Source organism: Trachurus trachurus (genome assembly GCF_905171665.1).
Source record: "Trachurus trachurus genome assembly, chromosome: 23".
Taxonomy (NCBI): domain Eukaryota; kingdom Metazoa; phylum Chordata; class Actinopteri; order Carangiformes; family Carangidae; genus Trachurus; species Trachurus trachurus.
Window position 1 is genome coordinate 11,172,150 of NC_139912.1, and position 23,040 is coordinate 11,195,189.

At 39.6% G+C, this 23,040-nt stretch overlaps 1 protein-coding gene across 1 annotated transcript in view; it reads right to left on the reverse strand.

Annotated features, from left to right (window-relative positions):
* The window catches only part of col7a1l (collagen type VII alpha 1-like), a gene marked incomplete at both ends in the record, with an annotated part of 48,349 nt that overhangs the window by 19,205 nt on the left and 6,104 nt on the right, over positions 1-23,040 (reverse strand). The window contains 57 exons of the mRNA XM_083999400.1: positions 155-226; positions 309-335; positions 421-456; positions 585-629; positions 906-971; positions 1,615-1,647; positions 1,951-1,989; positions 2,444-2,497; positions 2,582-2,620; positions 2,797-2,823; positions 3,140-3,175; positions 3,327-3,398; positions 3,898-3,942; positions 4,049-4,084; positions 4,259-4,339; positions 4,740-4,775; positions 4,871-4,930; positions 5,066-5,137; positions 5,966-5,998; positions 6,085-6,156; positions 6,867-6,911; positions 7,035-7,070; positions 7,230-7,274; positions 7,368-7,403; positions 7,513-7,572; positions 7,659-7,730; positions 7,876-7,929; positions 8,122-8,148; positions 8,379-8,474; positions 8,556-8,630; positions 8,742-8,786; positions 9,131-9,157; positions 9,259-9,339; positions 10,341-10,406; positions 10,564-10,590; positions 10,723-10,740; positions 10,902-10,982; positions 11,301-11,488; positions 11,592-11,735; positions 12,142-12,265; positions 12,763-12,902; positions 13,022-13,276; positions 13,672-13,818; positions 14,459-14,578; positions 15,251-15,397; positions 15,885-16,022; positions 16,502-16,651; positions 17,027-17,140; positions 17,768-17,926; positions 18,482-18,601; positions 18,708-18,854; positions 18,961-19,077; positions 19,590-19,745; positions 20,042-20,158; positions 20,261-20,390; positions 21,425-21,588; positions 21,897-22,070. Of these exons, the coding sequence (XP_083855526.1) occupies positions 155-226; positions 309-335; positions 421-456; positions 585-629; positions 906-971; positions 1,615-1,647; positions 1,951-1,989; positions 2,444-2,497; positions 2,582-2,620; positions 2,797-2,823; positions 3,140-3,175; positions 3,327-3,398; positions 3,898-3,942; positions 4,049-4,084; positions 4,259-4,339; positions 4,740-4,775; positions 4,871-4,930; positions 5,066-5,137; positions 5,966-5,998; positions 6,085-6,156; positions 6,867-6,911; positions 7,035-7,070; positions 7,230-7,274; positions 7,368-7,403; positions 7,513-7,572; positions 7,659-7,730; positions 7,876-7,929; positions 8,122-8,148; positions 8,379-8,474; positions 8,556-8,630; positions 8,742-8,786; positions 9,131-9,157; positions 9,259-9,339; positions 10,341-10,406; positions 10,564-10,590; positions 10,723-10,740; positions 10,902-10,982; positions 11,301-11,488; positions 11,592-11,735; positions 12,142-12,265; positions 12,763-12,902; positions 13,022-13,276; positions 13,672-13,818; positions 14,459-14,578; positions 15,251-15,397; positions 15,885-16,022; positions 16,502-16,651; positions 17,027-17,140; positions 17,768-17,926; positions 18,482-18,601; positions 18,708-18,854; positions 18,961-19,077; positions 19,590-19,745; positions 20,042-20,158; positions 20,261-20,390; positions 21,425-21,588; positions 21,897-22,070 (4,823 nt within the window). The remainder of the gene's footprint in view (positions 1-154; positions 227-308; positions 336-420; positions 457-584; positions 630-905; positions 972-1,614; positions 1,648-1,950; positions 1,990-2,443; positions 2,498-2,581; positions 2,621-2,796; positions 2,824-3,139; positions 3,176-3,326; positions 3,399-3,897; positions 3,943-4,048; positions 4,085-4,258; positions 4,340-4,739; positions 4,776-4,870; positions 4,931-5,065; positions 5,138-5,965; positions 5,999-6,084; positions 6,157-6,866; positions 6,912-7,034; positions 7,071-7,229; positions 7,275-7,367; positions 7,404-7,512; positions 7,573-7,658; positions 7,731-7,875; positions 7,930-8,121; positions 8,149-8,378; positions 8,475-8,555; positions 8,631-8,741; positions 8,787-9,130; positions 9,158-9,258; positions 9,340-10,340; positions 10,407-10,563; positions 10,591-10,722; positions 10,741-10,901; positions 10,983-11,300; positions 11,489-11,591; positions 11,736-12,141; positions 12,266-12,762; positions 12,903-13,021; positions 13,277-13,671; positions 13,819-14,458; positions 14,579-15,250; positions 15,398-15,884; positions 16,023-16,501; positions 16,652-17,026; positions 17,141-17,767; positions 17,927-18,481; positions 18,602-18,707; positions 18,855-18,960; positions 19,078-19,589; positions 19,746-20,041; positions 20,159-20,260; positions 20,391-21,424; positions 21,589-21,896; positions 22,071-23,040) is intronic.

Consider the following 23,040-nt stretch of genomic DNA (forward strand, 5'->3'; position numbering starts at 1 on the left):
AACCGTGTGAAAATCAGTAAACAGCCAGGCATCGGCATAAAAACTGCAATGAGCCAAAACTTTAGTAATAATATCGATAATAGGCACAACTGAGATCATATCACTCACTCTACTGTTCATTAAGTAAATGGGAAATGCAGGTGATTGTTTTTACCTCTGCAGTGACAAGTACCTGCCTACCAGGCAAACCTGGAGCTCCAGTCTCTCCCTTACTACCATCTTTACCCTGCAAAAGAACAAAAACACTCAAAGCTGCATCCTCAGTTTTCTCGCAAAGATTCTTTTTTAAACCTCAGAGAAACACTTACATCTGCACCTGTGTCGCCCTTTTCCCCCTGGAATTGAGAGTAAAAAGTCAACACGTGTATTTAATCATGTATATAACAAATGTCTTAGTTGGTTGCATTAGAGTTAAAGGACCTTTTGGCCGTCATCTCCTTTTGGTCCCTCGTCTCCCTGTGAAACGAAAACACGTATGTGATTTTAATCATTTACCTAAGAACATGTAAAATGCCAGTCAAATGTATGTGTACATTAAGCAGCATGGTGCTGTACTGAAACTGTTCAATGAAAATGTTCCTCACATCTTTTCCTGCCAGCCCTCTCTTTCCATCAGTGCCAGATTTCCCCTGTAGAGGAGAGGAATTAAAAAAAACAAAACAAAAAAAAAACACCATCACTGCTACATCATATAGTAATACTCAATATTATAATGTTCTTTCCAGATTGATCATTATGGTAGGAAAAACAGATGGCTCATGCTAATTACACGCCTGAAACAACAATATATTATGTTATATTGGCTTGAATGTTGACTGCAGCACTGACTGTCACCATTAGAGACGTATGAAGGATGGGTAGGTAATGTCTGAGCCACAGGCACCGTGATTCATAATAACACTCACTGGAGTTCCCGGTAAACCAGGGATTCCTGCGATGCCAACCCGCCCTTGGTCTCCTTTTTCTCCCCTCTGTTCACATACACACACACACACACACACACAAAAACACAATTGTAATTTTTACCATAAAAAACTATACAGACTGATAAACACAAGCAAGTGTATAGAGACGACTTGAAACAAAACGATAAAACAAATCAAAAAACCCCACTGTCAATGATTTATCTGGCAACTAACACATGTACAGTGTGTAATACTGCTTTCATAAAAAACTACCTTTATCTTTCTAACAGAATCATAGTGAGATAACTTGACTCGACATCAGACGAAACATAAAAGCAACATAAAAAGACCTAACAAAAGTGCAATAAAAGATCTGAATCAAAGGGTGTAAAAAGACATTTTGAGAACGTGACTGATTTATGAATGTATCTGTATAGGTGAGATAATTCTGTAATTCACAACATGCTTTTATGTTCTGTCAGCTTTATAATCAAGATTCAAAGAGTTTATTGCCATGTCAACAAGTAAAATCAAGTTGATAGGAATGTGTCTTGGTTTTTGCTCTCACAGAAAAACAATACAGTACTCCCACCACATACACCACAATAAATAAAGCAGTCAGCAGCTTTCCCCACATTAGTTCTTTACTGTGTATGAACAGTATAATTGCACAAAGTGTATTGCTGCAAAATTATAGTGATGCACTCACCAGACCAGGCTCGCCCGTTTGTCCCTGTTCACCCTGCAGTTCATATGAAACATCATGTGAGTAAGTTCTTACATCTGAGAAAACTGTCTTTCATATGAGCACGGCACATATAAAGAAATACACTTTATTTTATTTTTATTTTTTTAATAACCTTTTCTCCTGGAAGTCCTTCTCCTCCAGAACCCCCCTGTTAAACAACACATGTACATCACTTTGGACAACAGACACATTAATAGATGTAATGTAAATGTATTATATACATTTTTTTAAACAGTTGTGACTCACATTGATACAAACAGTATGACATTACACATATTTGAAAAGATACACACATACCAGGGCTGATCCGGGTAATCCTGGTTTACCCTCGGGACCCTGTGGAGAGAGACATGAATTATAATGATGGATGATTCAATATTCAAGAGATTCATTCAGGCAGCTGAACCTAACTACCATAAACTAACTATTATCTTTATTATCCATCTGTGAAATGTATTTTATTTTCTTCACTTTCACCTATAGCTGATCAAATATCCATATCCCAAAGACAATGAAATTACTATGACGCAAGACAGAGACAACCTGTAAATTGTGACATTTGAAAAGATGGAAACAAAGAAAATTTGGCATTTTGGCTTCGACCAGGTGATTATTTTCTGTGAGCAGATATAAAACAACCAGCATCTTATGTTTAATGCGTTTGATATTCCGTGTGATACTTTGCAGGACTGCAAGATTATTGATGATATTATCATTATGCATGAGCCTCTGAACTTGCAGTATCTAGAGTTTGTTTGTGACATGAGGAACTATTGATTATGCTGCTCACCCTTGGTCCAGGTACACCTGTTTCTCCTCTCACACCTGGCTCTCCTTGTTCTCCCTGAAAAGGAGAAGAACTTTAATACTATAATGGGGAAAAAAAATGAACGTAATGAAGGATATGTCATGCTATTCTTCATCTTACCTTAATGACTCTGGTCAGTATATTGTTGTCTGCAATAATCTGATGGGATGAAATAAAAAATGAAAATCTTACCTTTCAATTTCAGTTGATTGAGAAAAACATTTAAGGTCTGAGAGTGGAGCTCCTTTCTCTCTTTGTAATCTTTGCTACAACTTTGCTCAAACCTGGCTGAACTGATGAGAAGCTGTCAGAAATGATAATAAAGTTTTGTTTACTTGTGTTCCCGGAGGTCCAGGTTTTCCCTTTGTGGCGACAACGACGGCACGATCAAAGGAAGAGAACAAGAAAACACAACAGTTAAAATCTAAAATGTGCTACACCGCGCTACACACGATCCATATTTGCAACACAAAGAAAAAATTTGCGGGGCCACTGAGGGGTGACACACACTAAAAGCCAGAGTTAATTAGCGAGTACACTGAAACAAAAACCACAGGAGGATAGCGGGTTGTGAAGACGTGACATGGTGACTGACACAGAAGAATGAACAGGAGGCAGTGAGCCAGGAGAAACAATAAACACACTCATCAATGAGAGGGATGGTGGATACAAACATACCGTCTCTCCTTTGTCGCCTTTCTTTCCATCAATACCCTGCAACAAAAGACAAAAATAAATAAATAAATAAATAAATCACAGTTTATCTTTTTATTTATTTATTTTTACCATGGAGGTTTTGTTTAGTAGGGAAATTGGCTGAAGTCGGAACTTATTCGAGTTTGCACTTTTATTTCTATGAACATACCTGCAGCCCAGATTTCCCTGTATCTCCTTTCTCTCCTGGGTCCCCTGGTCGTCCTGGTAACCCCAGTGGACCCTGATCAACCAACAAAATTGAAAAGAGGATATAGCTTTGCATCAGTTTTCTACAGTAGTGACAAAAATAAACATTCAGGATTAAACGTTGCAGTGAAAATGTGTGTATAACTGCTGCAGCTTGATTGCTGCTCAGCAGGGGTCCTGGCCGACGGCGGAGCCTGTGAATACTGGTTGAACTATAAGATGAGAAGGAGACTGACAGTATTTTTCAGTGTGATAGCTATCACACCAAAACTCAGACTGAAAATGAGAGGGACTGAAAGTGAACTGTAAACAAAACAAATAAATCACACACGCACAGTGAGTCACAGGGGAATCTAACTCATATGACTAATGGTACATTGGGAGGAAATGAAGACATCTGAGCAAACGTTTTACCGAGCCTCTGCAAATTGATCAAAGCCAAAGACTGTTCTTTGTTTTTTATAAGACAGCTTCTGTTTTATAAAAAAATATATGGATTGATTCATATTTTTGGAAAGACACTAAAGAAATACCCTGATTCCTCTTTCGCCAGGCTCTCCAGGTGGTCCCAGTTCACCCTGCAAAAGACAACACTACTTAAACTTCTTAAAATGAGTATCTTATAGACATTTGATTGAATAATGTTTATCAAACTTAGTTCAAACACTGACATGGTAACTGTACCTTAACTCCTTGCTCTCCTATAGTTCCAAGTACACCCTACAGTACACACAAAGCCAATATTCAGTTATCTGCGCAAATATCTCAGAACAGGAGCAGCATGTGAATTCACAGTGACTCTTTTATCTGTACATGTCAATGTAACCTCTGATCTAGATTCCATATAAACCATCATTATATCATTACTGTGGCAACCACTCAGGATTTACTTACATCTTTACCTCTTAATCCTGGTTCTCCAGGATTGCCAGGTAACCCAAAATTTCCTTTTTCACCTTTAAAGCCATCAAGCCCCTGAAAAAAAAAAAGGACAGACAGAGTTTATTAATGTTAATGCTGTGCAAACATGTTAGTCATCATCACTTGCTTATTCATAGTCAACATTCAATGGACATGAAGCAACATTAGACTTTCTATCGAGTGGTGCTTATGGCCACCTGAGAAATACAGTATAAGCCCAGTATTCACTTGCTTTGCTCTCCACCAACTCAGTGTTTTTAACTTTTCCTGTCTATCCGGTATTATACAGTTTATTTATGTGTGTTTTTTAATGAAATCATCACCTGCTGTGACTGGACAGAGGTTGGTTAGAGAAGCACATATAAAACAAAAGACGTGTGACCAATTTCACTACTGACTATTGCATTTGCCCTTTGTTAATGTGATAATAATATTGATAAGAGTTATCACTTACCTTTGGTCCTGGTTTTCCAGACAAGCCAACATTTCCCTATAATTGATAAAACATAAATATGGTACAAATCAACACACTGCTTATAGCAAACAAGAGGTTAAGTGTTGAGTTATTTCGCTTTTCATGCTCACCCTCTCGCCGTTCTCTCCCTTCGGTCCCTGCTGTCCTGGAATCCCAAAACCAGGGCTACCCTGTCCACATCAACACAAACTGTGTCTGTATATATGTACATCTTCGACATTAAAAGGCTGTAAACTCTATTCTTTCATTAGCGAATTGGAAATGACAAAATGCAAGAATGACGTTCAGCTTTTCTCACTATTAACCTTATCTCCTTTGTCTCCACGTTCACCTTTTATCCCCTGGGGGCCTGTGGGGCCGACTGGTCCGATGTCTCCCTGTGAGACAGCAAATATACACATGCACAGAAAATCAATCAGCGATTCTGGTCACCATGTCAAATTTATCACAACACTTTCAAAACAAATCTCTCTTTACTTTAAATGGTACCCTGTGGACTGAGATTAAAAAGGTCCCATTCAATGAAGCATTCAGTCCCACTGCAAAAGCTAATGAGAGAAAATCTTAATTGTGTTTGATAAGCAGTCCCAGAGGACTGAGTCTGAGTGTGCAAGAATACCTTCAACAATTAATTACAACTATGTTTCAACAGAATAAAACAAGAGAATCACTACCCTCCGGCTGCGTGATTTATTTTAAGCCATTTAAGATAAAAACAGGCAGACAATTTAGACACACATGACTGAATTTAACACGGTGAGACAGCAGCCCGATGTGTTAACTTGTTTAAAAAAAACTTCTGAGACTTTCTGGGAACTGGAGGAGACCACTGCACATTGTAGCAGGTTTTAATTGCATTCATTTGTGGTGGCACAGTTCATCTGGATGTAGAATTAATTAGACTGGTTGAGTCGAACCTGAGTAGGAGGATCCAAAATCTAAGTAAAAAACATTAACATGGCCACCCAGAATCTACATCACAATATATACTGAAAGTTACTTTAATAGGAAAAAAATACACAAATAACCTACAGTACAGAGTTTCAATCATGATTGTAATTGCTCAGGCTGTAAAGAAGCCTGCGGGTATGATTTATTTACAAACTCTCTCTTTGTAATTTGTTATAAGCTATAATCATCATTGGATGTACAAAAAACTAATTCCTGAGCATTTACGCAAGAAGAAAATACCTTTGGTTACTTACCCTGACACCCTTTTTTCCAGTTGGACCAAGTATCTGTTGTGAAGGAAAAAGAAAGACTGAATGCTGAGCATCAAGTGATTCCTTTTATAGAGAATAAAAGAGTGAATCAGTTTTCTTACACCCTTGGCAGGATCTCCAGGAACTCCCCTTGGACCTTCGTCTCCTTTCAACCCCAACGGTCCTGTGAATCCCTGGAACCATGAAGATCAATAAAATACTTCAAATTCCTTTATTGCCATTTCTGCTGTGATAATCTGTTATGGCCTCTTGTGGCCTGTAACTTCTAAAATCCCCTCCACACTGTGCAATCTTTTGTATACCTATACTTTATTGGCTGTTGTCCTCAAAAGCAAAACTTTTTGTAATGAAATAATGAAAACTGTATTACAAAAGGACAGGAAGATGGTTCTCATGACGCATTTTTTGTGATAATCACCTCCAAGGGACTATGCTGACTGAAATTAAAAATCAGTGATGCGAGGAAAATGGCCCATTTGTTAAAGGCACCCACTGAGGTTTGACAATTTGGCTCACAATCATGCGTAATCACAACCATCTCTGATAGAACCTAATCTCGAGAACCCAGAACAAAATGGCTGCCTCATTTGTTCATTTATCAATCTGAACGTCTGCGTGGAGACATTAGAAAACAGTTATTAGATAGTGTATCGCTGGCTTTTCCAGCCAGTTGTCAGAGCTGGTCCCAGATAAATATAATGCATCTGCCTCAGGCTTTCTTTGTAATCAAATTAGAAAGTGGATTTTAATATGCACAGGTGAGTCACTGGAAGTAGTTGTGCAGGGTGCATGCATAATTTTATGGGGAATGTTTAGCCTCAGTAGTGTGAGTGTCTCAAACTTGTGTATACAGCATGTGTATAATCAACTAATCCTAACTCACTGTGGGTCCTTGAGGCCCTGTTGGTCCCATCTCTCCTCGATCTCCCTAAAAAGAGACAAAAAATATGTTTGTTAACCTAAAAAACAACAAATACATTTTTCTGTGTATCATATTAAGCATATAGGGCATAGGGTTTTTAGAGTGGACATTTGTGTAGGATGAACTCACCTTGTCCCCCTGCTCCCCATTGAATCCCTTTTTTCCCTGCGGGTACAAATAAATCACTGCTTCTGAATCTTTTAATCGCTGAGTCGTACACAATGGTCATTAGTTTAATAGGTGTGGTTTCACATCATTAGACTTCACTGTAATTAAAATAATAATCTCTATGCATTTGGGGGTATAAAATGCAGAAGTGCACACCCGAGGTCCGATGATTCCTTGGATACCCTGCTCTCCACGATCACCCTTCAAAGATGAATTGGAATACATTAGTCTAGTAAAAGTTATTTATGTCAGGTTTAGTGCACAGAATATTTCATGCTGAAATTCGTTTTTCACCTTTGGGCCAACCGGTCCTGTTAAGCCAACATTTCCCTGCAAAACAAAATGTAACACAATTTTCTCCAATCAAACCCTGACTTTTATGAATAATACTCTGCAATTATTATTGTTTTTTTTCCTTTTAAAGTTCATAGTTATGTACCTTCTCTCCTAGCTCTCCACGGAAACCTTGAATACCCTGTATGCCAATTCCTTCTTCACCCTGCAAAAAATACATTTTTTAGACCAGACACAAAGTCTTTTCCATGTTCATGTATTATAGAAGAGGAAATTAAATGTAAAAGTTACCTTCACTCCCTTCTGACCTGGTAATCCTGGTACCCCATCTATGCCAATGGGACCAGGCAAACCTGCAGTACCCTATAGTAGTGTGTATGTCACGGTTTGTATGTAAGAATCAAGACAGAAACAAAAGAGAGAAAGTCACTTAAAAATATGCAAATTGTTTTTTCATAGGGCAGGCATGCTTTGGCACTAATAATAATTTTATAAACTGTGCACTTACGTCTATTCCTGATTCTCCTTTGTCTCCCTTCACGCCCTGCTTCCCACGTAAACCCTTTTAAAAACAATGAAAGTTTTATCAGTTTTAGAATGAAATGGTGCATATTATATGACTAAACAACTGATTTTGAGGATTCAAAAGTAAGCCCATGTGCAAGTGAACGCTGTGCATTACAGCATTATGGTCAATACAAGCAATTAATTCCTTAAAAATAATAAGTTGATATAAAACTGCCTTCACACTCACCTTTGCTCCCAGCTCTCCAGCATCTCCCTACAAAGTACAAACAATACAAGTTGAAACATTTTGTGACACATACAGTACAGTACTGTCAGTTAGCTTGACTTTACGTGACTGTATGATATGGGGGTAGAGAAATGCAAATATTTTGTTACTAATTACACATGACGTAACTGTTATAAATGTCTAAATAAATGAAATGTAACTTTGCTGTATTCACATTTTGTACATTGAGCTGCTTTTTTGATCCATTTCATTGTTACCTTGATAGATATTCCTGGTGACCCTGAAGGTCCTGGCTGGCCCGGCAGGCCTGGAGCTCCATTAACCCCTGGTACACCGGGGGGTCCCTGGGGACCCTGTAATGCACAATGAATCATTTTTTATGTGACCTAAAGCTCAGCTGATAATCTCCTAATGTGTTTTTTTTATGTACTCACTGAAGATCCTGGCTCTCCTTTCCGTCCAGGGACAAAATTTGCATCCGTGCCAGCTATAACATATCCGGGCTCTCCCTGTGTTCAAACATAAATGAATGTTTAAAATCCATCTGTTCTTTGCAACTGTGCCATGAACAGACATCAGTCTACAAGTACATTAATGTGTTCATGCTGGGTTTGACTCACTCTCTCTCCTCTTTGTCCCTTTGGACCAGTGACTCCAGGACGACCCTGTCATGAAAAGAGAAGTAAAAAAAACTATTTTCAAACAGAATCATTTAAAAATTCTTTGACATTTGATAGATTAGGACATCATAAGGTTTCAGCTCTCTTTCCAAGCAACCTCTCTCTTAAATGGTGCATTCTGGCAATCTATACCTCTAATCGTTTCAAATGCTTTTTTAAAACTGTAAACTGACGATAATTCAGAAGGAAATGGAAAGTTTCACTTTGTATAAAGCTGCTAAGTCACTTTCAAAGATATAATATCAGCACATGGGTTTTAGCCGTGTTAGCCGGCGTAGTGAACCACAACAGGGTTTACTTTTCAAATGTATTTGTCGTTTTGATCTCACCATGTCACCCGGGATGCCTTGAGCTCCCTGAAAAAACAAGAGGAAGATAAAAATCATTTTCAGAATCGAATATAAATGAAATAGACTTCAGATCAACATATAGTTTTGTTTTTCCTGAACTTAGTTACCCGCTGGCCGGCAGAACCTGGGGGTCCGGTTCTCCCTGGTCGTCCAGGCAACCCAGGAACACCATCTGTTCCTGAAGGACCCTGTCAAATTAAAATATTACGGTCTGAGCTGTAAAATCAAATCAGAAACACACAGCAAAGCCACACTGACCCACACAGTCACAAGAGGGTTACGAGATTGGAAACGGTAAAAATGAAGAAATGAATTAGAAGAGTAATTTGATACTGGGACTGCAGAGACATAAAATGTGTGTTTTATTTTATATAATGGACCCAAGTGTTGAACAGACTGCACCTTTTATTTCTCCAGCTTATATATCGTGTTTTATCAGAAGTTCTTCCATCTGTAAATGTGAAAATGTAGCAGCCAACTCTGCACATGTGATGTCTTAATCATATTCACTGAAAATCTGATGTGTCATATTTACAAGCTCAACACACTTTATCCAGATCTTTCAGCATCTGTTCACCTGTGAATCTGTCAACAGCCAACACGGAGCAGACATTTTTGTGTTTCATCATCATGACAACAACGCTGCAGCCTTTTCTTTATTTATAATGAACTCTAGGGTTCCCTCCACTTTATGACATTACATGACAGAAGGCAAGTGTGGGCTGTTATGTCATTAGCTGTGGCATGACTCTAAATTACCAGGGTTTGTGATACGGCCCAGTGTTTAATGCTAATTTCTTATGTTTTGATGTGTTTCACATAGTAGGTACAGTTTGTTTTTAATGTGCTGAAACGTTATTGAAATGTATGAGAGCATAAAAATGCTCAAAAGAGCCCCTTGGTCCATCCCTGGGAGTGAATGAATGGTGCCTCTGACAAACTAAAATGTCGATAAACTGGCAAGGTCTCTATTTTGAATTAAAGTTGGTCATCAAAGTCCACTAAAATAACAAACAGTTGTAACAGAGATGCAATATTTCACAAGCTCAATATTTGTATAAACTTGTATTGCTGCATGCATGATTTTTTCATGTCAACAGGTGATTATTGATACTGGCGTGGATGCTGATAACCATTGTGTGTAGGGCCCAATACGTATACGTTTGTGTTTGTGTGTGTGGGTTCTTACCATCTCTCCCTTCTCTCCCTTGGAAGCAGCAAAAGGATCATACTGTCCAGGGCTCTGCCTAAACTTCTAAATACACAAATCAGACCATTGGTTATTTTGTACAATGAAAATTAATGTAACATTACATTAATTCCTCCCTATTCAACAGTGTTGGATAGGGAGAGGAAAGTGGACATCTACAGTAACAAACAATTAGTCTATGATTTTAATAGATGCCACATACCAGACCTCCAAGACCAAAACCATCCCCCTGAAAGAAAGAAAGAAAGAAAACAATTACAGTACACAAAATATATAGCACTGTTTTTACATGAAATAAAGAGTTTAAACTTATACATATTATTATACATATTTAAAATTTAACAAGTTTCAGTTAACTCACCTGTTCACCTTTCTGGCCCTGGGAACACAAAATAATGAATAAATTAATAGCTGATCAGATTAACGTCAGCGACCATCAGTGAAATTTGAACTTGGATGCAAACAAAAAAGATATATTGCATTGCTTGGAAAAAAAAACAGTATTTGTGTTGAGGAGGGTTTTATTTCTGAAGCACCAACCTTCGCACACTGGGAGGAGCAGGGACCCTGAGGCTTAAGCAGCTCCTCTGGATCTTTAGTCGGAGAGTCCAACTGAGCAACCTGAAAACAGACACAGACTGGTCAACTGACATGATACGAGACCACAGATGCTAAGAGGGCTTTGATATCAGCTGCATTTACACCCTCCACTGCTCTCACATCAAAACAAGTCTTTGTGTGTGGATAAAAACTGCGATTGCATTTTTTCATTGATGTAATACAAGGTTACTATGCAAATATAACCATCTCCAATAATGGTTTGGGTGATTTCACATTGACCACATTTCCCTTACATGTGCAACTTTAAGGTTTTCAATTGCATGCATGAATATAAAGCGTAGTTTCACTTAGAAACAAACCGACAATAGTTTTACTTACATCATCATTCAGTCTGAACTCGGACATGAGCGCCTCACTGCATATGCTGTTGATAAATTCTCTCTCTATGGAATGAAAGTCGTCGAAGGTCGGTGAGAAGAAGATATTCTTGTAGCTGGTTGGAGCTGCGATTTTATTAAGCTCCTCTGTGTCTGCGTTAGAGACTCCAACTGCCAAGACACTGACACCTACAGAGACACAGATTTTAAGCGTATTTGACATTGGTCCACTATATCCACAAAGTAATTTTTGGCGACACTATATGGAGGATTTACAATGACTATATCAGACCTAGAGCACGGGCAATTCTGGAGGGTGGCACCACATTATCCTGGGCCCTGCCATCTGTAATCAGAACCAGGACATGGGGAACATCCGGCCTCATCCCCAGAGACTCCTGGAACAGTTCCTGCAGGACGTAGCTGATGCCTTTTCCTGGGAACATACAAAATAAGAGCTGAAACAATTATTCAATTAATCAAATAGTCTATCAGCTATTTTAGATTATTTGTCCACTACTACTGTAAGTGCCCACAGCTTGTGGGGATAGCTTTTTTCTGTTCCTTTCTCTTCTGCTAACGTTTATCGGTTTAATTTTTGATATCTATGAATATGTATGATCTTTATCCAAAAGTACTGATTGACATTTTCTTTGAATTATCATCTCACCTGACTCTAGCTCCATTTGGAAGCAAAACATTTTGTATTTCCTCTCCACCACTGTGGCATTCATTAGATGCTGTGACATCAGTTGCATGACGTTCATAGAAATGCGATGCCATTTGATGAAAGGTGCCGACCAGAGGCAAAAACACTGTGCACATTTGTAAGAGTCACTAACCTGTTTTGGTGTTGCCGCCTCCATAACGTAAAGCTCTGAGCGCCCTGAGCACAGAGTTTCTGTCTTTGAAGTCACTTAGACGGAATTCAATTCGAGGCTCATCACTGTAATGAACCACAGCTATCTGAGAGGAAAGCGATGGAAGAAACACACATCACCACAACAACATCATCATCATCACAGCTGTTCCAATGCTTTAAAACTGAATGTGGTACAATTTAAGCTGCAATTCATATTTTTTATTCAAATACATCCTTTTTAGACATGGTATGCATCATGAGATACTATTTGCTTATTCCTCAGCTGCCACTCAGTACACACATTGCGGCTTGCTCGTCCTTTCTGCCAGTTTTTGTGCAAGACACTGCCAAGTTGGTGAAAGAAATCCACATTATGTTCCTGCTAATGGAACTGATCTACACGTAGACCCATTGGAGCATTTTTCTGCCTCACAGGCATCCATTATCATTTAAAATCACTGTTGTCCTTTCCTATTCATAATTATCCTACCACTATAAACAATATAAGAGCTAAAGTAAGCAAGTATATACACCTCAACCCATGTCTTCTCCATAGCATTAGGTTAGTACAAGAGATTACAGTACAAAGAGAGTGACTAACCTGTGTGCCCTGTGGACCAATGACAGGGAAATAAGTGACCACCCGGAATATGAAGTCTTTTAGCTTGAAAAAGTTATTGGCGCCAATACTGGAGGACTCGTCCACTAAGAACACTACGTCCGCTATGGCCTTACCACACACTGACAAAACACAAAAACACAAAACATAAACATACTGTACATTCACCACCTTACGTGCAACGCTTTGCTTTATCATATAATTAGTGTAATTAAGCAAGAGTGTCATTTGTCCAAGATACCTGGTCGTGGTAAAGCTGTTGTGTCTGGACTGACTGTGGTCGCTTGGGCTTCAGCGACACTCGGCCGAGCTTTTTTGGTGGTTGGGGTTTGAATTGGTGGCACAGCGATGGGGTGCCGGGTGGTCCTGGTGGCTGTGTGAGCGGTGGTAGTCTTGGTGATGGAGGCAGTCCGTGAAGCAGGCGTGATACGAGATGAACGGGGGGCCACTGTGGCTGGCACAGATGGGAGTGTTACCCCTGGAGGATCTGCTCCCACTGAAGTGCACAGAGCATAAACATTTAATAACTGATTTTTAAAAAAATGCTAAACAAGAGTCACTGCATTAACAAGTATCATGTAATACAAGAAAATTATTCTAAGGCGTAAATCCACACTGAATGGCAAATTAGCCAACAATGTCTAGCTACATTAGCATTAGGGTTATTTGCATAATGGTAAATTGCCCTTTTCTGGTTAAATTTATAGTCTTTTTCAAACTTATTCAATTGCATTTTGAGTTAGTAGTCACATATATTTACAGAATTTACTTACCTACTGGCTAAAAGTTTAAAATCCATCAACTAATGCTTGTTTTAGTCAGTTAGCATATTGTAGCATGCAGGGTGTTTCAGAGACATAACCAAAGTAAAGTATTATAATAAAGTCTTACATATCCTTTGGTACACAGTGGTTATAGGTCCTTCCACTTCTCCATACAAGGGTTTGATGGTGAAAATATATGTTCTGCCATATAAGAGGTCACTGATCTTATAAGAAGTGAAACCAGGACCCAGAGTCTCTGTTTTAGTCTCCAACACTGAAATGACACAGGAAGAAAAAAGTTAGTGTTGCAGGGAGTTAATTTCACCCTAAAATTCAAGATACCACGAATATCACTGTAAATAGTAAAACAAAAATAAAAGACCTATGTGGCTATGTGGATGACTGGGAATGTGTCAAGTAATAACGATGTCTGGACATTTCTGAAAAAAAGGTCACAACACTAACAGGCCTAATCATCCAACACAACAGAACTGGAAACATTTTACTGACATTACAGTCATTTCCCAGTAAAGGTAATGTGAGATTGTAAAATCTCTGCATATGATAACACATGAATATTAATATTGTGAATGTTTTTTTTATAATCTTTCCCTTTTCAACAAAAGTGTGCTTATGCTGTGACTCAATTCACATTGCAATAACATGTATCAGGCTACTGCCATTTCAACCCCCTGGTGACCCATTACAGTTACAATGTAGTTGGAATTTATTGAAATTAATATTGATTTTTAAAACCAATACCAATTTAAACAAAACAGTGCTCACGGCAGGGCTCAATACACAACACAATATAATTTACACAGTATGGGAATTAGACTATTTGCCTGATAGTTGCACTCATGTTAATGTAATGTTAAATTAAGGGAAACATGTTGTTATGGTTTAACACTGACCTGAGATGTGCCTCCAGGAGAGTCGGTAACCAGAGACGCCTGCCACTCGAGTCCAGTTTAAAACAGTGCTGCTGTCTGTTGTGTTCAGGGCAGCAAAGCCATTCACTTTTGGAAGATCCACTGAGACACACACAAAGGAGAATAATGAAAAACAGTATGTTGTAGAACATAATTTCAATCTTAGGCTTAATTAACACTCATAGACAAAGAGCTCTTTCTCTTTTGGTAACTATGGTATCTTGTCCTATGTCCTCTTTTTTTTATTTGTTGCTAAAAAAAATTGGATCTGTAGCTTTCTGACCAAGAAAATATATAAAAAACACTGAAATTGATAATGTTTCCAATGAAGAAATTGGTTTCAATGTGTGTCCTTTGCATTTGATTGATACCTCATCTGCTTAATAAGGTCAGTAACATCCCTGATATCCATCATTAGCTTCTCAACAAACATGAGGAGGAAGGAAAGGAAATCTAATGATGAAAATATAAAAGTGAATATATCATTGGGGAAAAATACTCATACAGAATTTTTAAATGGGAATGAAAAGTTTTCTTTTGCTTTCCTTCCCTTGAGTTACAGAAGCCCTAAATCTGCTTGGTTGTTTTCTCAGAGTGAAAACTGTGGGGGCTTACCAGAGTCTGGTGAATTTTGACAAATTATATCATCACCAACCTTTATGTATTTCCTCTTGCAGATATAAAACACATTTTAAAATACTTGTGTGCAACATTTAACTGTATGAATATCTCCCTGACACTTGTTTCTCACTGTTTGGGGCAGGCAGGACTCACAGGTTCGTGCAGTGACCAAGACTGGACTCCCCTCCCTGTTGGCCACCATAGAGGACACCTGGATCTTATAGGCTGAGCTCTCCCGCAGGTTGCGGATGGTGTAAGTGGTGGAAGCAGCAGATACCACGTGGGACTTCTCATCACCCCCTGTAGCAGAGAAGAATAAAATCCTGCATGAAGAGATAATGAGTGCGTGGAACACCACTGCTGCGTACAGTAGCTTACTCATTTATGGTTGAAACTCTCACACAATGAACCACAGGAGTCCACACAGTGATTTTTTTTTAGTTCTAGAGTAAATTCCCATGACGCAAAATGGTAGTAACAAGTTACTGTAATGGTTAAATCATAAAATCCATGACAATGTTTAATTGGTTTGGTGAGTTTAATTAAAATTATGTAGCCTTATTAGCCTGACACATATTTGTTGAAGCACAGTTATGAGGAAGTCACTAATTAGCTAAATTAATGTAGATTGTTTGATAGGTAATGAATTAACATTTAAATGATTAGAAGTGTCCAATTATCAGTGTTGCTCATGCTTGTATCCAAATGTGTAAATACATGCATGTGGATATGCGAGTATCAGGGTTCAGCACACATGGTTAACTGTGAACAGGATGTAATTCCTTACCCAGGAAGGGGATCCAGGATATTTTGTACCCAGATGCCCCTGGGGTTTTCCTCCAAGACAAGGTGAAGAAGTTGACTCCGATGTCCCCAACCTTCAGCCCCCTCACAGCCTGAATTTGCTCTGAGTCTGAGACAGCAGCTGAAAATAAAATAATAATCTGTCATATGATATCATTTTCACCCTGATTTAATTTTATACAATATGATATTGTCACGTCAAATCCATGAATCGGGAAAAAAAAGGCCTATCCAAAATCTCTTGGCTGGATGAGCTGGTGTGGCTTTACTCACACACCCTACCATTTGTCAGTATAATAAAACACACACTACCTTTGACAGTGACAGTGATAAAATGATAGCCGCCCTGCTGACTTTCTCTCAGTGACACATACTACAAGTGACAGCGACAGGAACTGTGGTTAAAATGGGAAGCCCAAAGTACATGACATGTCAGTCAAACACAGACACCAGACGACGGTGCCGAGTCACGGGATGAAGAACTTCACTGCCCCTACCCATTTAATTACAATGGGTGCACAGCTGCACAGCACTATTAAGATCTAAAGATGGATCATGATACATTAAAATAAACTGTGAGACCCCAGCTCTGTTCTGTACCTGTCAGCTGAGATAAGGAGATTTCTGGTCCTTCTGAGTTGCCATAGACTGCACAGATGGTGATTCTGTAGGTGGACTGTGGGTTCAGGTCTTCGATGCGGTGGGACAGGACGCTGTGGTCCAGGTACTGTGACTGAGGACTGGTATCATCTGTAGGCACATAATCAATCATTCATAGTGTACAAACAGCTAATATAAAGGTTTTAAAGGGGCTGACATGTTGTCTGACAGGTAAAAAAAAAGTTTGGTAACCCTTAAATTTACAGGCCGCTAAATGATAATGTCAAGAAATAGCCTAGAAATAACGGTCAATTACAAAGTAATGTCATGTTTTTCATAAGGCATGCTTTTATGCTTTGAGTTTTTTGGGAAAGACATTTTCTCCACCAAGTCCTTGCAATTGACTGTTATTGCTGGGCTATTTCTAGACATTGTGATGCAATTACTTTTCTTTGGCTATTTCTTGACATTATTATGTAATTAGCGGCCTGTAAATTAAAGGATTACCGGAAGTTTGCACGTTACCTGTGTTCCATGACAGTTTGTATTCGGTGGCTCCTACAATGGGACTCCACTCCACATCTATGGAAGTGCTGGTGTAGGACGTTACTTTGAAGTTGGACACATAACCCAAAGGAGCTGAGAGGAGGGAGGAAGAAAATGTGTAAATAAATACATGAATGGCAAATGAAAATCTAATTGGCAAGACACACACGCACAATACAAATATTTCAACTCCACGTGCACTGAGATTTACCTTATCCCTATCATTTAGCAGTGCTTTGATTTACTCCTAATACGCTGTGAACTGCTTAGTAGAACTAGCAATTAGCCTTTACTGTGTCTCTAGTTAAGACGTTAAACACTTTGTCCTCCTGAGTCATTTTGAACTGACCTCCTTGGGCTATTAATACAAATGATCTTAATTTAATTGAAATCTTATGAATGGAAAGGGTACTGTATTTTATTACTACTAGAGTCCAGTGCCACAGGAGTGATGGAGAAAGAGGCCAAGTTAAAATAAAACCCTTTGGATTTTTGTTGTTAAGTGCTCCCTGCTGACTCGGGCTCACTGACATACTGGAAGTGACAACAGTAGGTGTGAGGAGTGGTGGTTAAAATGGGTACATGACTTGTCAGTCAAACAAGTGCATCATTATATTTTCACTTGGCACCGTCTGCTAGTTGTGTAAATCTATTCCAGTCTCTCCTAAAGCTCAGTGGTAGCCCTGGTGGGTAGAGGATGTACTGGATACAGGTACTCACATGTTCTAAATGTACCACTGATACCAGGTCCCACCACAGATCCAAACAGCACATACAGAGTCAGGACATACTCTGTATCATGGGCTACATTCTTCAGCTGATACTCTGTGGTGCTGCCATTCAAAGCCAACTGTCTGGGACGGTCCCGACCGATAAACTCTGAAAACAATATATAATAGAAAAAAATAAAGCCACATTTCTTTTTATATTCAGTTGATTATGACTCAGCATCAGTTCTCGCTTCTCTGGACGCATCATCCTCCTCCCTTCTTCCCAAAATTTGTATTTCATCAGTCACTTCCTCCTGGCAGACTGATGGGGTGGATTTGATGGATTGTAAAAAAAAAAAAAAAAAACATCAGAAAGTCCACTATCTTAAATACATAGCAACAGGCAGAAGATTCAATATCCAGGCAGAAAAACAATTCATGCCTTCATTTCCAGCAGGTTAGATTGATGTAATGGTCTTGTCTCGGATCCACCCAAAATGAAAATAAAAAGCTTGTTCGGAAAGCTGCAGCTAGAGACATGCTAGATACAAATAAACTGGCACTGCCTATGCTTTACATTGGCTGTAGAAAGGCATCATGAGCCTGCAAGCTGTGTCTTAATCATTTATAGACATTCAATGCAAACATGAATCATGAGATGTATCACTTTTAGGATCAGATTATTATTAGTATGAACAGTGGTATGTGAAATGTGTGAAATCACCTGGGGTGGGTCCCCAGGCCAGTCTGTAGCCCGTGGCCCCTGGGACACTGTTCCATGAGATGACAGCAGCACTGGTGGTCACAGCAGACACCTTCAGAGTCTGAACTGCACTGCTGTCCACTGACACAAGGGACGAAGACAGAGAGAAAGAGAGAGACGTTATGTATTTTATACAGCACCCATCCATGCTTTTGCTTTTGAACTTTCTTGCAAGCACTCCAGTTACATGTCTTGACTTTGGTGGTGGTTACAGGCCCCTCGATGTCTCCAAAGATGGGGTTGATGGTGATGGTGTACTCGGAGGCTTGGTTGAGACCCTGGATCATGTAGAAGTTAAAGTTGTCCCCAAGGTTGATGTTTTCTATGTGACCATCTAGAAGACAAAACAAGACTCTTGATAACCTAATATCATAAATTAATAGTTGCTTTACATGTCATGATATGCTACATCACAATGTTGTGTTGTGTAACCACAGTACCTGGGGCTGCCCATGTTAGACGGTATCCTGTAGCACCCTTAACTGAAGGCCACCTCGCCTGGACAGTGTCTGTGGTCGCATTTTGGACCAGGAACTGCTGAACCGCTACCAGCTTCACTGTTAAACACACCCCATTCAAACACACACACACACACACAAATTTAATATTCCATTTTTGCTTATTCAGTGAGCCACAAAACAGAGAGAAAGTAAAGTAATGTGAGTAATTTAATGAAATATACAAACATACAAATATAAATTGGTCTAAAATCAAAACACACCCTACAGAGATATTTGTCAAATGCGGCATGAAATAGCGATAAATTAGTTTTACTGTGATAATAAACCTAATGTTTACTGGGCTTTTTATCTGGGACAACAACACCCTACTGTGGACATACTATGGTACTACACCTTGGTATTTGCTCCCATGTCATATCTTGTTTCATACATCTATACTAGTGACTCATGACTGTTAGAGTTACCCAGGCTCTTTGTCTGCAGCTGTTTATGGTAGTGACTGTGTAAAAGTATTATATATGGTGTGAAAAAGTGTGCCCGTCCTCTATATACAGTATAAAGGAATGTAATAATATTTTGACCATTTCGACCAAAGTCAATAAACGTACATGTCTTGCCAACTATTGAAACTGGTTCGCTTGGTCCCTGCTGGTAAACAGCATAAATACTGATGGTGTACTTCTTATCCTCCTCCAGGCTGTCAATCACATGAGAAGAGGTGTCTCCAGGAAGCAGCTGCTCATAAGTGAATCCTGGTCTGTTGGCTGCAGAGCAATCATAAATCAAAACAAATCAATACCAATGAAATATACCTTCCAAAACAGCTGTGGCACTGACTGCCTCGCGTTAGATCAAGTGGCTGAAAAGCATCTCTGAGCTGATAATAGCTTTCATTCAACAGATACATCAGAGTTCAACATGGTTAAATAATACAAAAGTCAGATTTAAATGATATACCTTCACACTCTACGGTATAATATTATGATGGTGAGTACTCCTTGATATATATATGTTGTTGTGAAGTAAATAATAATAGTTGCATTGTGCAATGTTAGCATACATCTTGGGATGAAGATCTTGAACCCGTTGAGCCTCCCTAAAGGAGGCGTCCAGCCCAGACGCAGGGAGAAGAGACCTTCCTCAATCACACGGAAGTTTGACACCTGGGGTAAAGGTGCTAAAAGAGAAAGAGAGAGACATGTTGCTCAGGAAAAGGAGGTACATTTTGAAAATAGACCTGCACACGCGGAGTATTTTCTGACACCTGTCTGATACCTACTTGTCTGAGTGGTGACTGTCACATAGTCTCCTATGAGGCTGGGGTAGATGGCATAGACAGTGAGGGAATAGCCCGTTTTAGGACTCAGGTCTGTCACCAGTGCCGTGCTCACGTCTGCCTTCAGATCGATCTGTTGCATACACAGAAGACGAAAAAAAAGGGAAGCTCAGTGAACACGCGTGTGTGTGGCGTGTGTGCGTGTGTTTGCATGAGATGGAAAGAGAGAATGAAGTGGAGTGTAAGATGACTGATGAGAGAAGACGGAAATACCGAGAGACAGCGCAGTGACAGACATTCACTTGAATAAACATCTTGTCTTAAGCAAATATACATTCATATCCTCATTTCCTATCTAAGTGTTTACCTCAGTAAAACACCAGCATCATTATGCTTTGTTTACTTTTCTTTCCAATATCCTGCACTCTATTATATTTAGATTAGGTGCCATGTTGTGACTTATAACATAAATCAGAGACTAAAATATTCCACTTGTGCTTCTGTACCATAGTTCTCTGTCTCTATCGCAGCTACAGCTGCAGCAGTATCCTTAAAACAAATAGATATTGCAGGAGAACTGACACCAATACAACCCCACTGTTCATGTTGATCCCATCAATGCAACACTGTGGAGAGTTTGGACAGTAACACAGGTTGAATTGAGCAGCGATGAGAGATGACTCACTGAATTTCATTTTGGTACATGCTGTACTGTATATGGGTTACCAAGGCAACCTGCATTTATCCTCTAGCTAGAAGCATGTGTTTTTTTGGCATCACTAAGGACGTAAGAAGTCCTGACTTTACCAGGGGGAACTGAAGGATGTTGTGAACTTTTTGTTAGCAGGAAATCAATCTTTATCAAATGGAAGAAAAAATGGCCCAATTTTAGAAAGATTCATAGATGTGTCAGCTTTCCCATCAGCCCCTTCAATCCCACATAAGTCAATATTTGTATTTGTTACCACTTTAGCGCAGTCTTGCCCTGTCCTACTTCAGAAAGCATCTTAGAGTCTGCACTTCATGTCGCAGGGGAAACTTTAAGTCTAAACCCAGCTTTATTGTACAAAAACAACTGGCAGATTCCTTTTTTAGTTCTTGTGCAAGTGACTCATCAGCAGTGAATGCAACACAACCATCATCACTAATGAATGCATGACCCCTCACCTGTCTCTGCTGGGGGGAGAGGAGGCGCCCCTTGGAGGTCAGAGGGGTAACCAGGAGGCGATATCCAGTGACATCACCTGTGGCCTGGCTCCACGTCAGTCTGAGGGAGCTGTGGGCCAACTCACTGACCTGCAGGTCTCTGGGGCCCACAATCTGCTCTTCTACTAGAAATGGGAGAAGGTATAGAAAAAAGGACGGGATGAGAAAAAACAAAAGAGAGTGAAGGAGATGCATATGGTCTAGAGTAGACATATAATTTGTATGAAAGATAAATTCATCTTAGCGTGAAAGCTCCAATGTAGTGTGAAATAACAGAAAACCATCATTTTTTTTCTTTTCATGCTTTAGAGCAAAATGCAATTCATCAATATAAAGATCCAAACAGCTGGCTGTATGAGGACAGCCATAGTCAGGAAATCTCTATTTGTTGTGAAGATTGCTTTCATGCTATACTGTATGTGTTTGAACTCACCAGGCTGGGGCGCTTTCACAGGACGAGGTGGTTCAGAAGCTGTGAAACACACTCTGCGGGACAGTTTGGGGAGGAGGGTTTCCAGGTGAGCGTACTCAGTGCCCAGTAACAAGTGCTCCTGAAGAGGCTCGGACACAATCCTCCTCAGCTCTGATTCATCAGCTCCCCTAACAGCTGGTCACAAGACAACAGATACAACAACAGTCATTACACCGATAGGCTGTGTGAAAACAACAGATAATATAATGAATAATCTGATGCATGTATATGACAGGACTTTGCAGAGCCAATCAGAGAGCAACGAATGTGTTGTGTCATTCTTGTATTTTCTTCCTCTTCTTTACAATTTCTCCACATGCTTCCTCACAGATATCACCAGGGGGAGCTGTTGTATTTTGAGTTTCATTTTAGGTCATGAAATGATGTAGATACCCGCATGCACATGCATACTGTGGAAATAAGCAAAGGCTCCTGGCACCTATCTTAACTTGTGGTATTATGTGAGGTTGTCAGGCCCCAGCATGTGGAAGTGGGCCCTGACAAACACCTGATAAAGACCCAATCTGGGCTCCAAAGCTTTTACTGTCCCAATGCAAGCAAGATGAACCGAAGCAGATGACTGTGTTGTAAGTCTTTTTTGGAGAGTTAATTCATAGTCACAGTTACTTGGTACCTCAGCACCTGGACTGATAAATGTTTTTTATGTACAGAACATGCATGTGGGTGCACATATCTGTACATGCTGTATGTTTTGTGACAAGCTACACAGGCTGTGCAGGCATTAGCGAGACAAGATACGTGTGGAGCTTCTCTCAGAGTGTGATGAACGAGAGCAGCAAGCCTCGGTGTCAGAGGTGCAGATGGGGGACACTGAATCGCCTAATGAAAAATGGCTGTGATTAGCGCACCATCGGCTAATGAGCAGTAATTATTGCACTGCTCCCAGCTGAAGGGAATAAGATGGGGGGCCAGTGTGCCTAGGCATATGTGTAGGAGAAAGAGGGTAAGATATGTGTAAGTAAACTTATAGATAAGAAGCTGTGTATATTCATGAGCAGGGAGAAGGGCGTGAACTGAAGTAGCTTTGCTGATGCAACACAGTATCAGAGAGTGCACCTTTACATAGGAGCTGAATTAATCACTC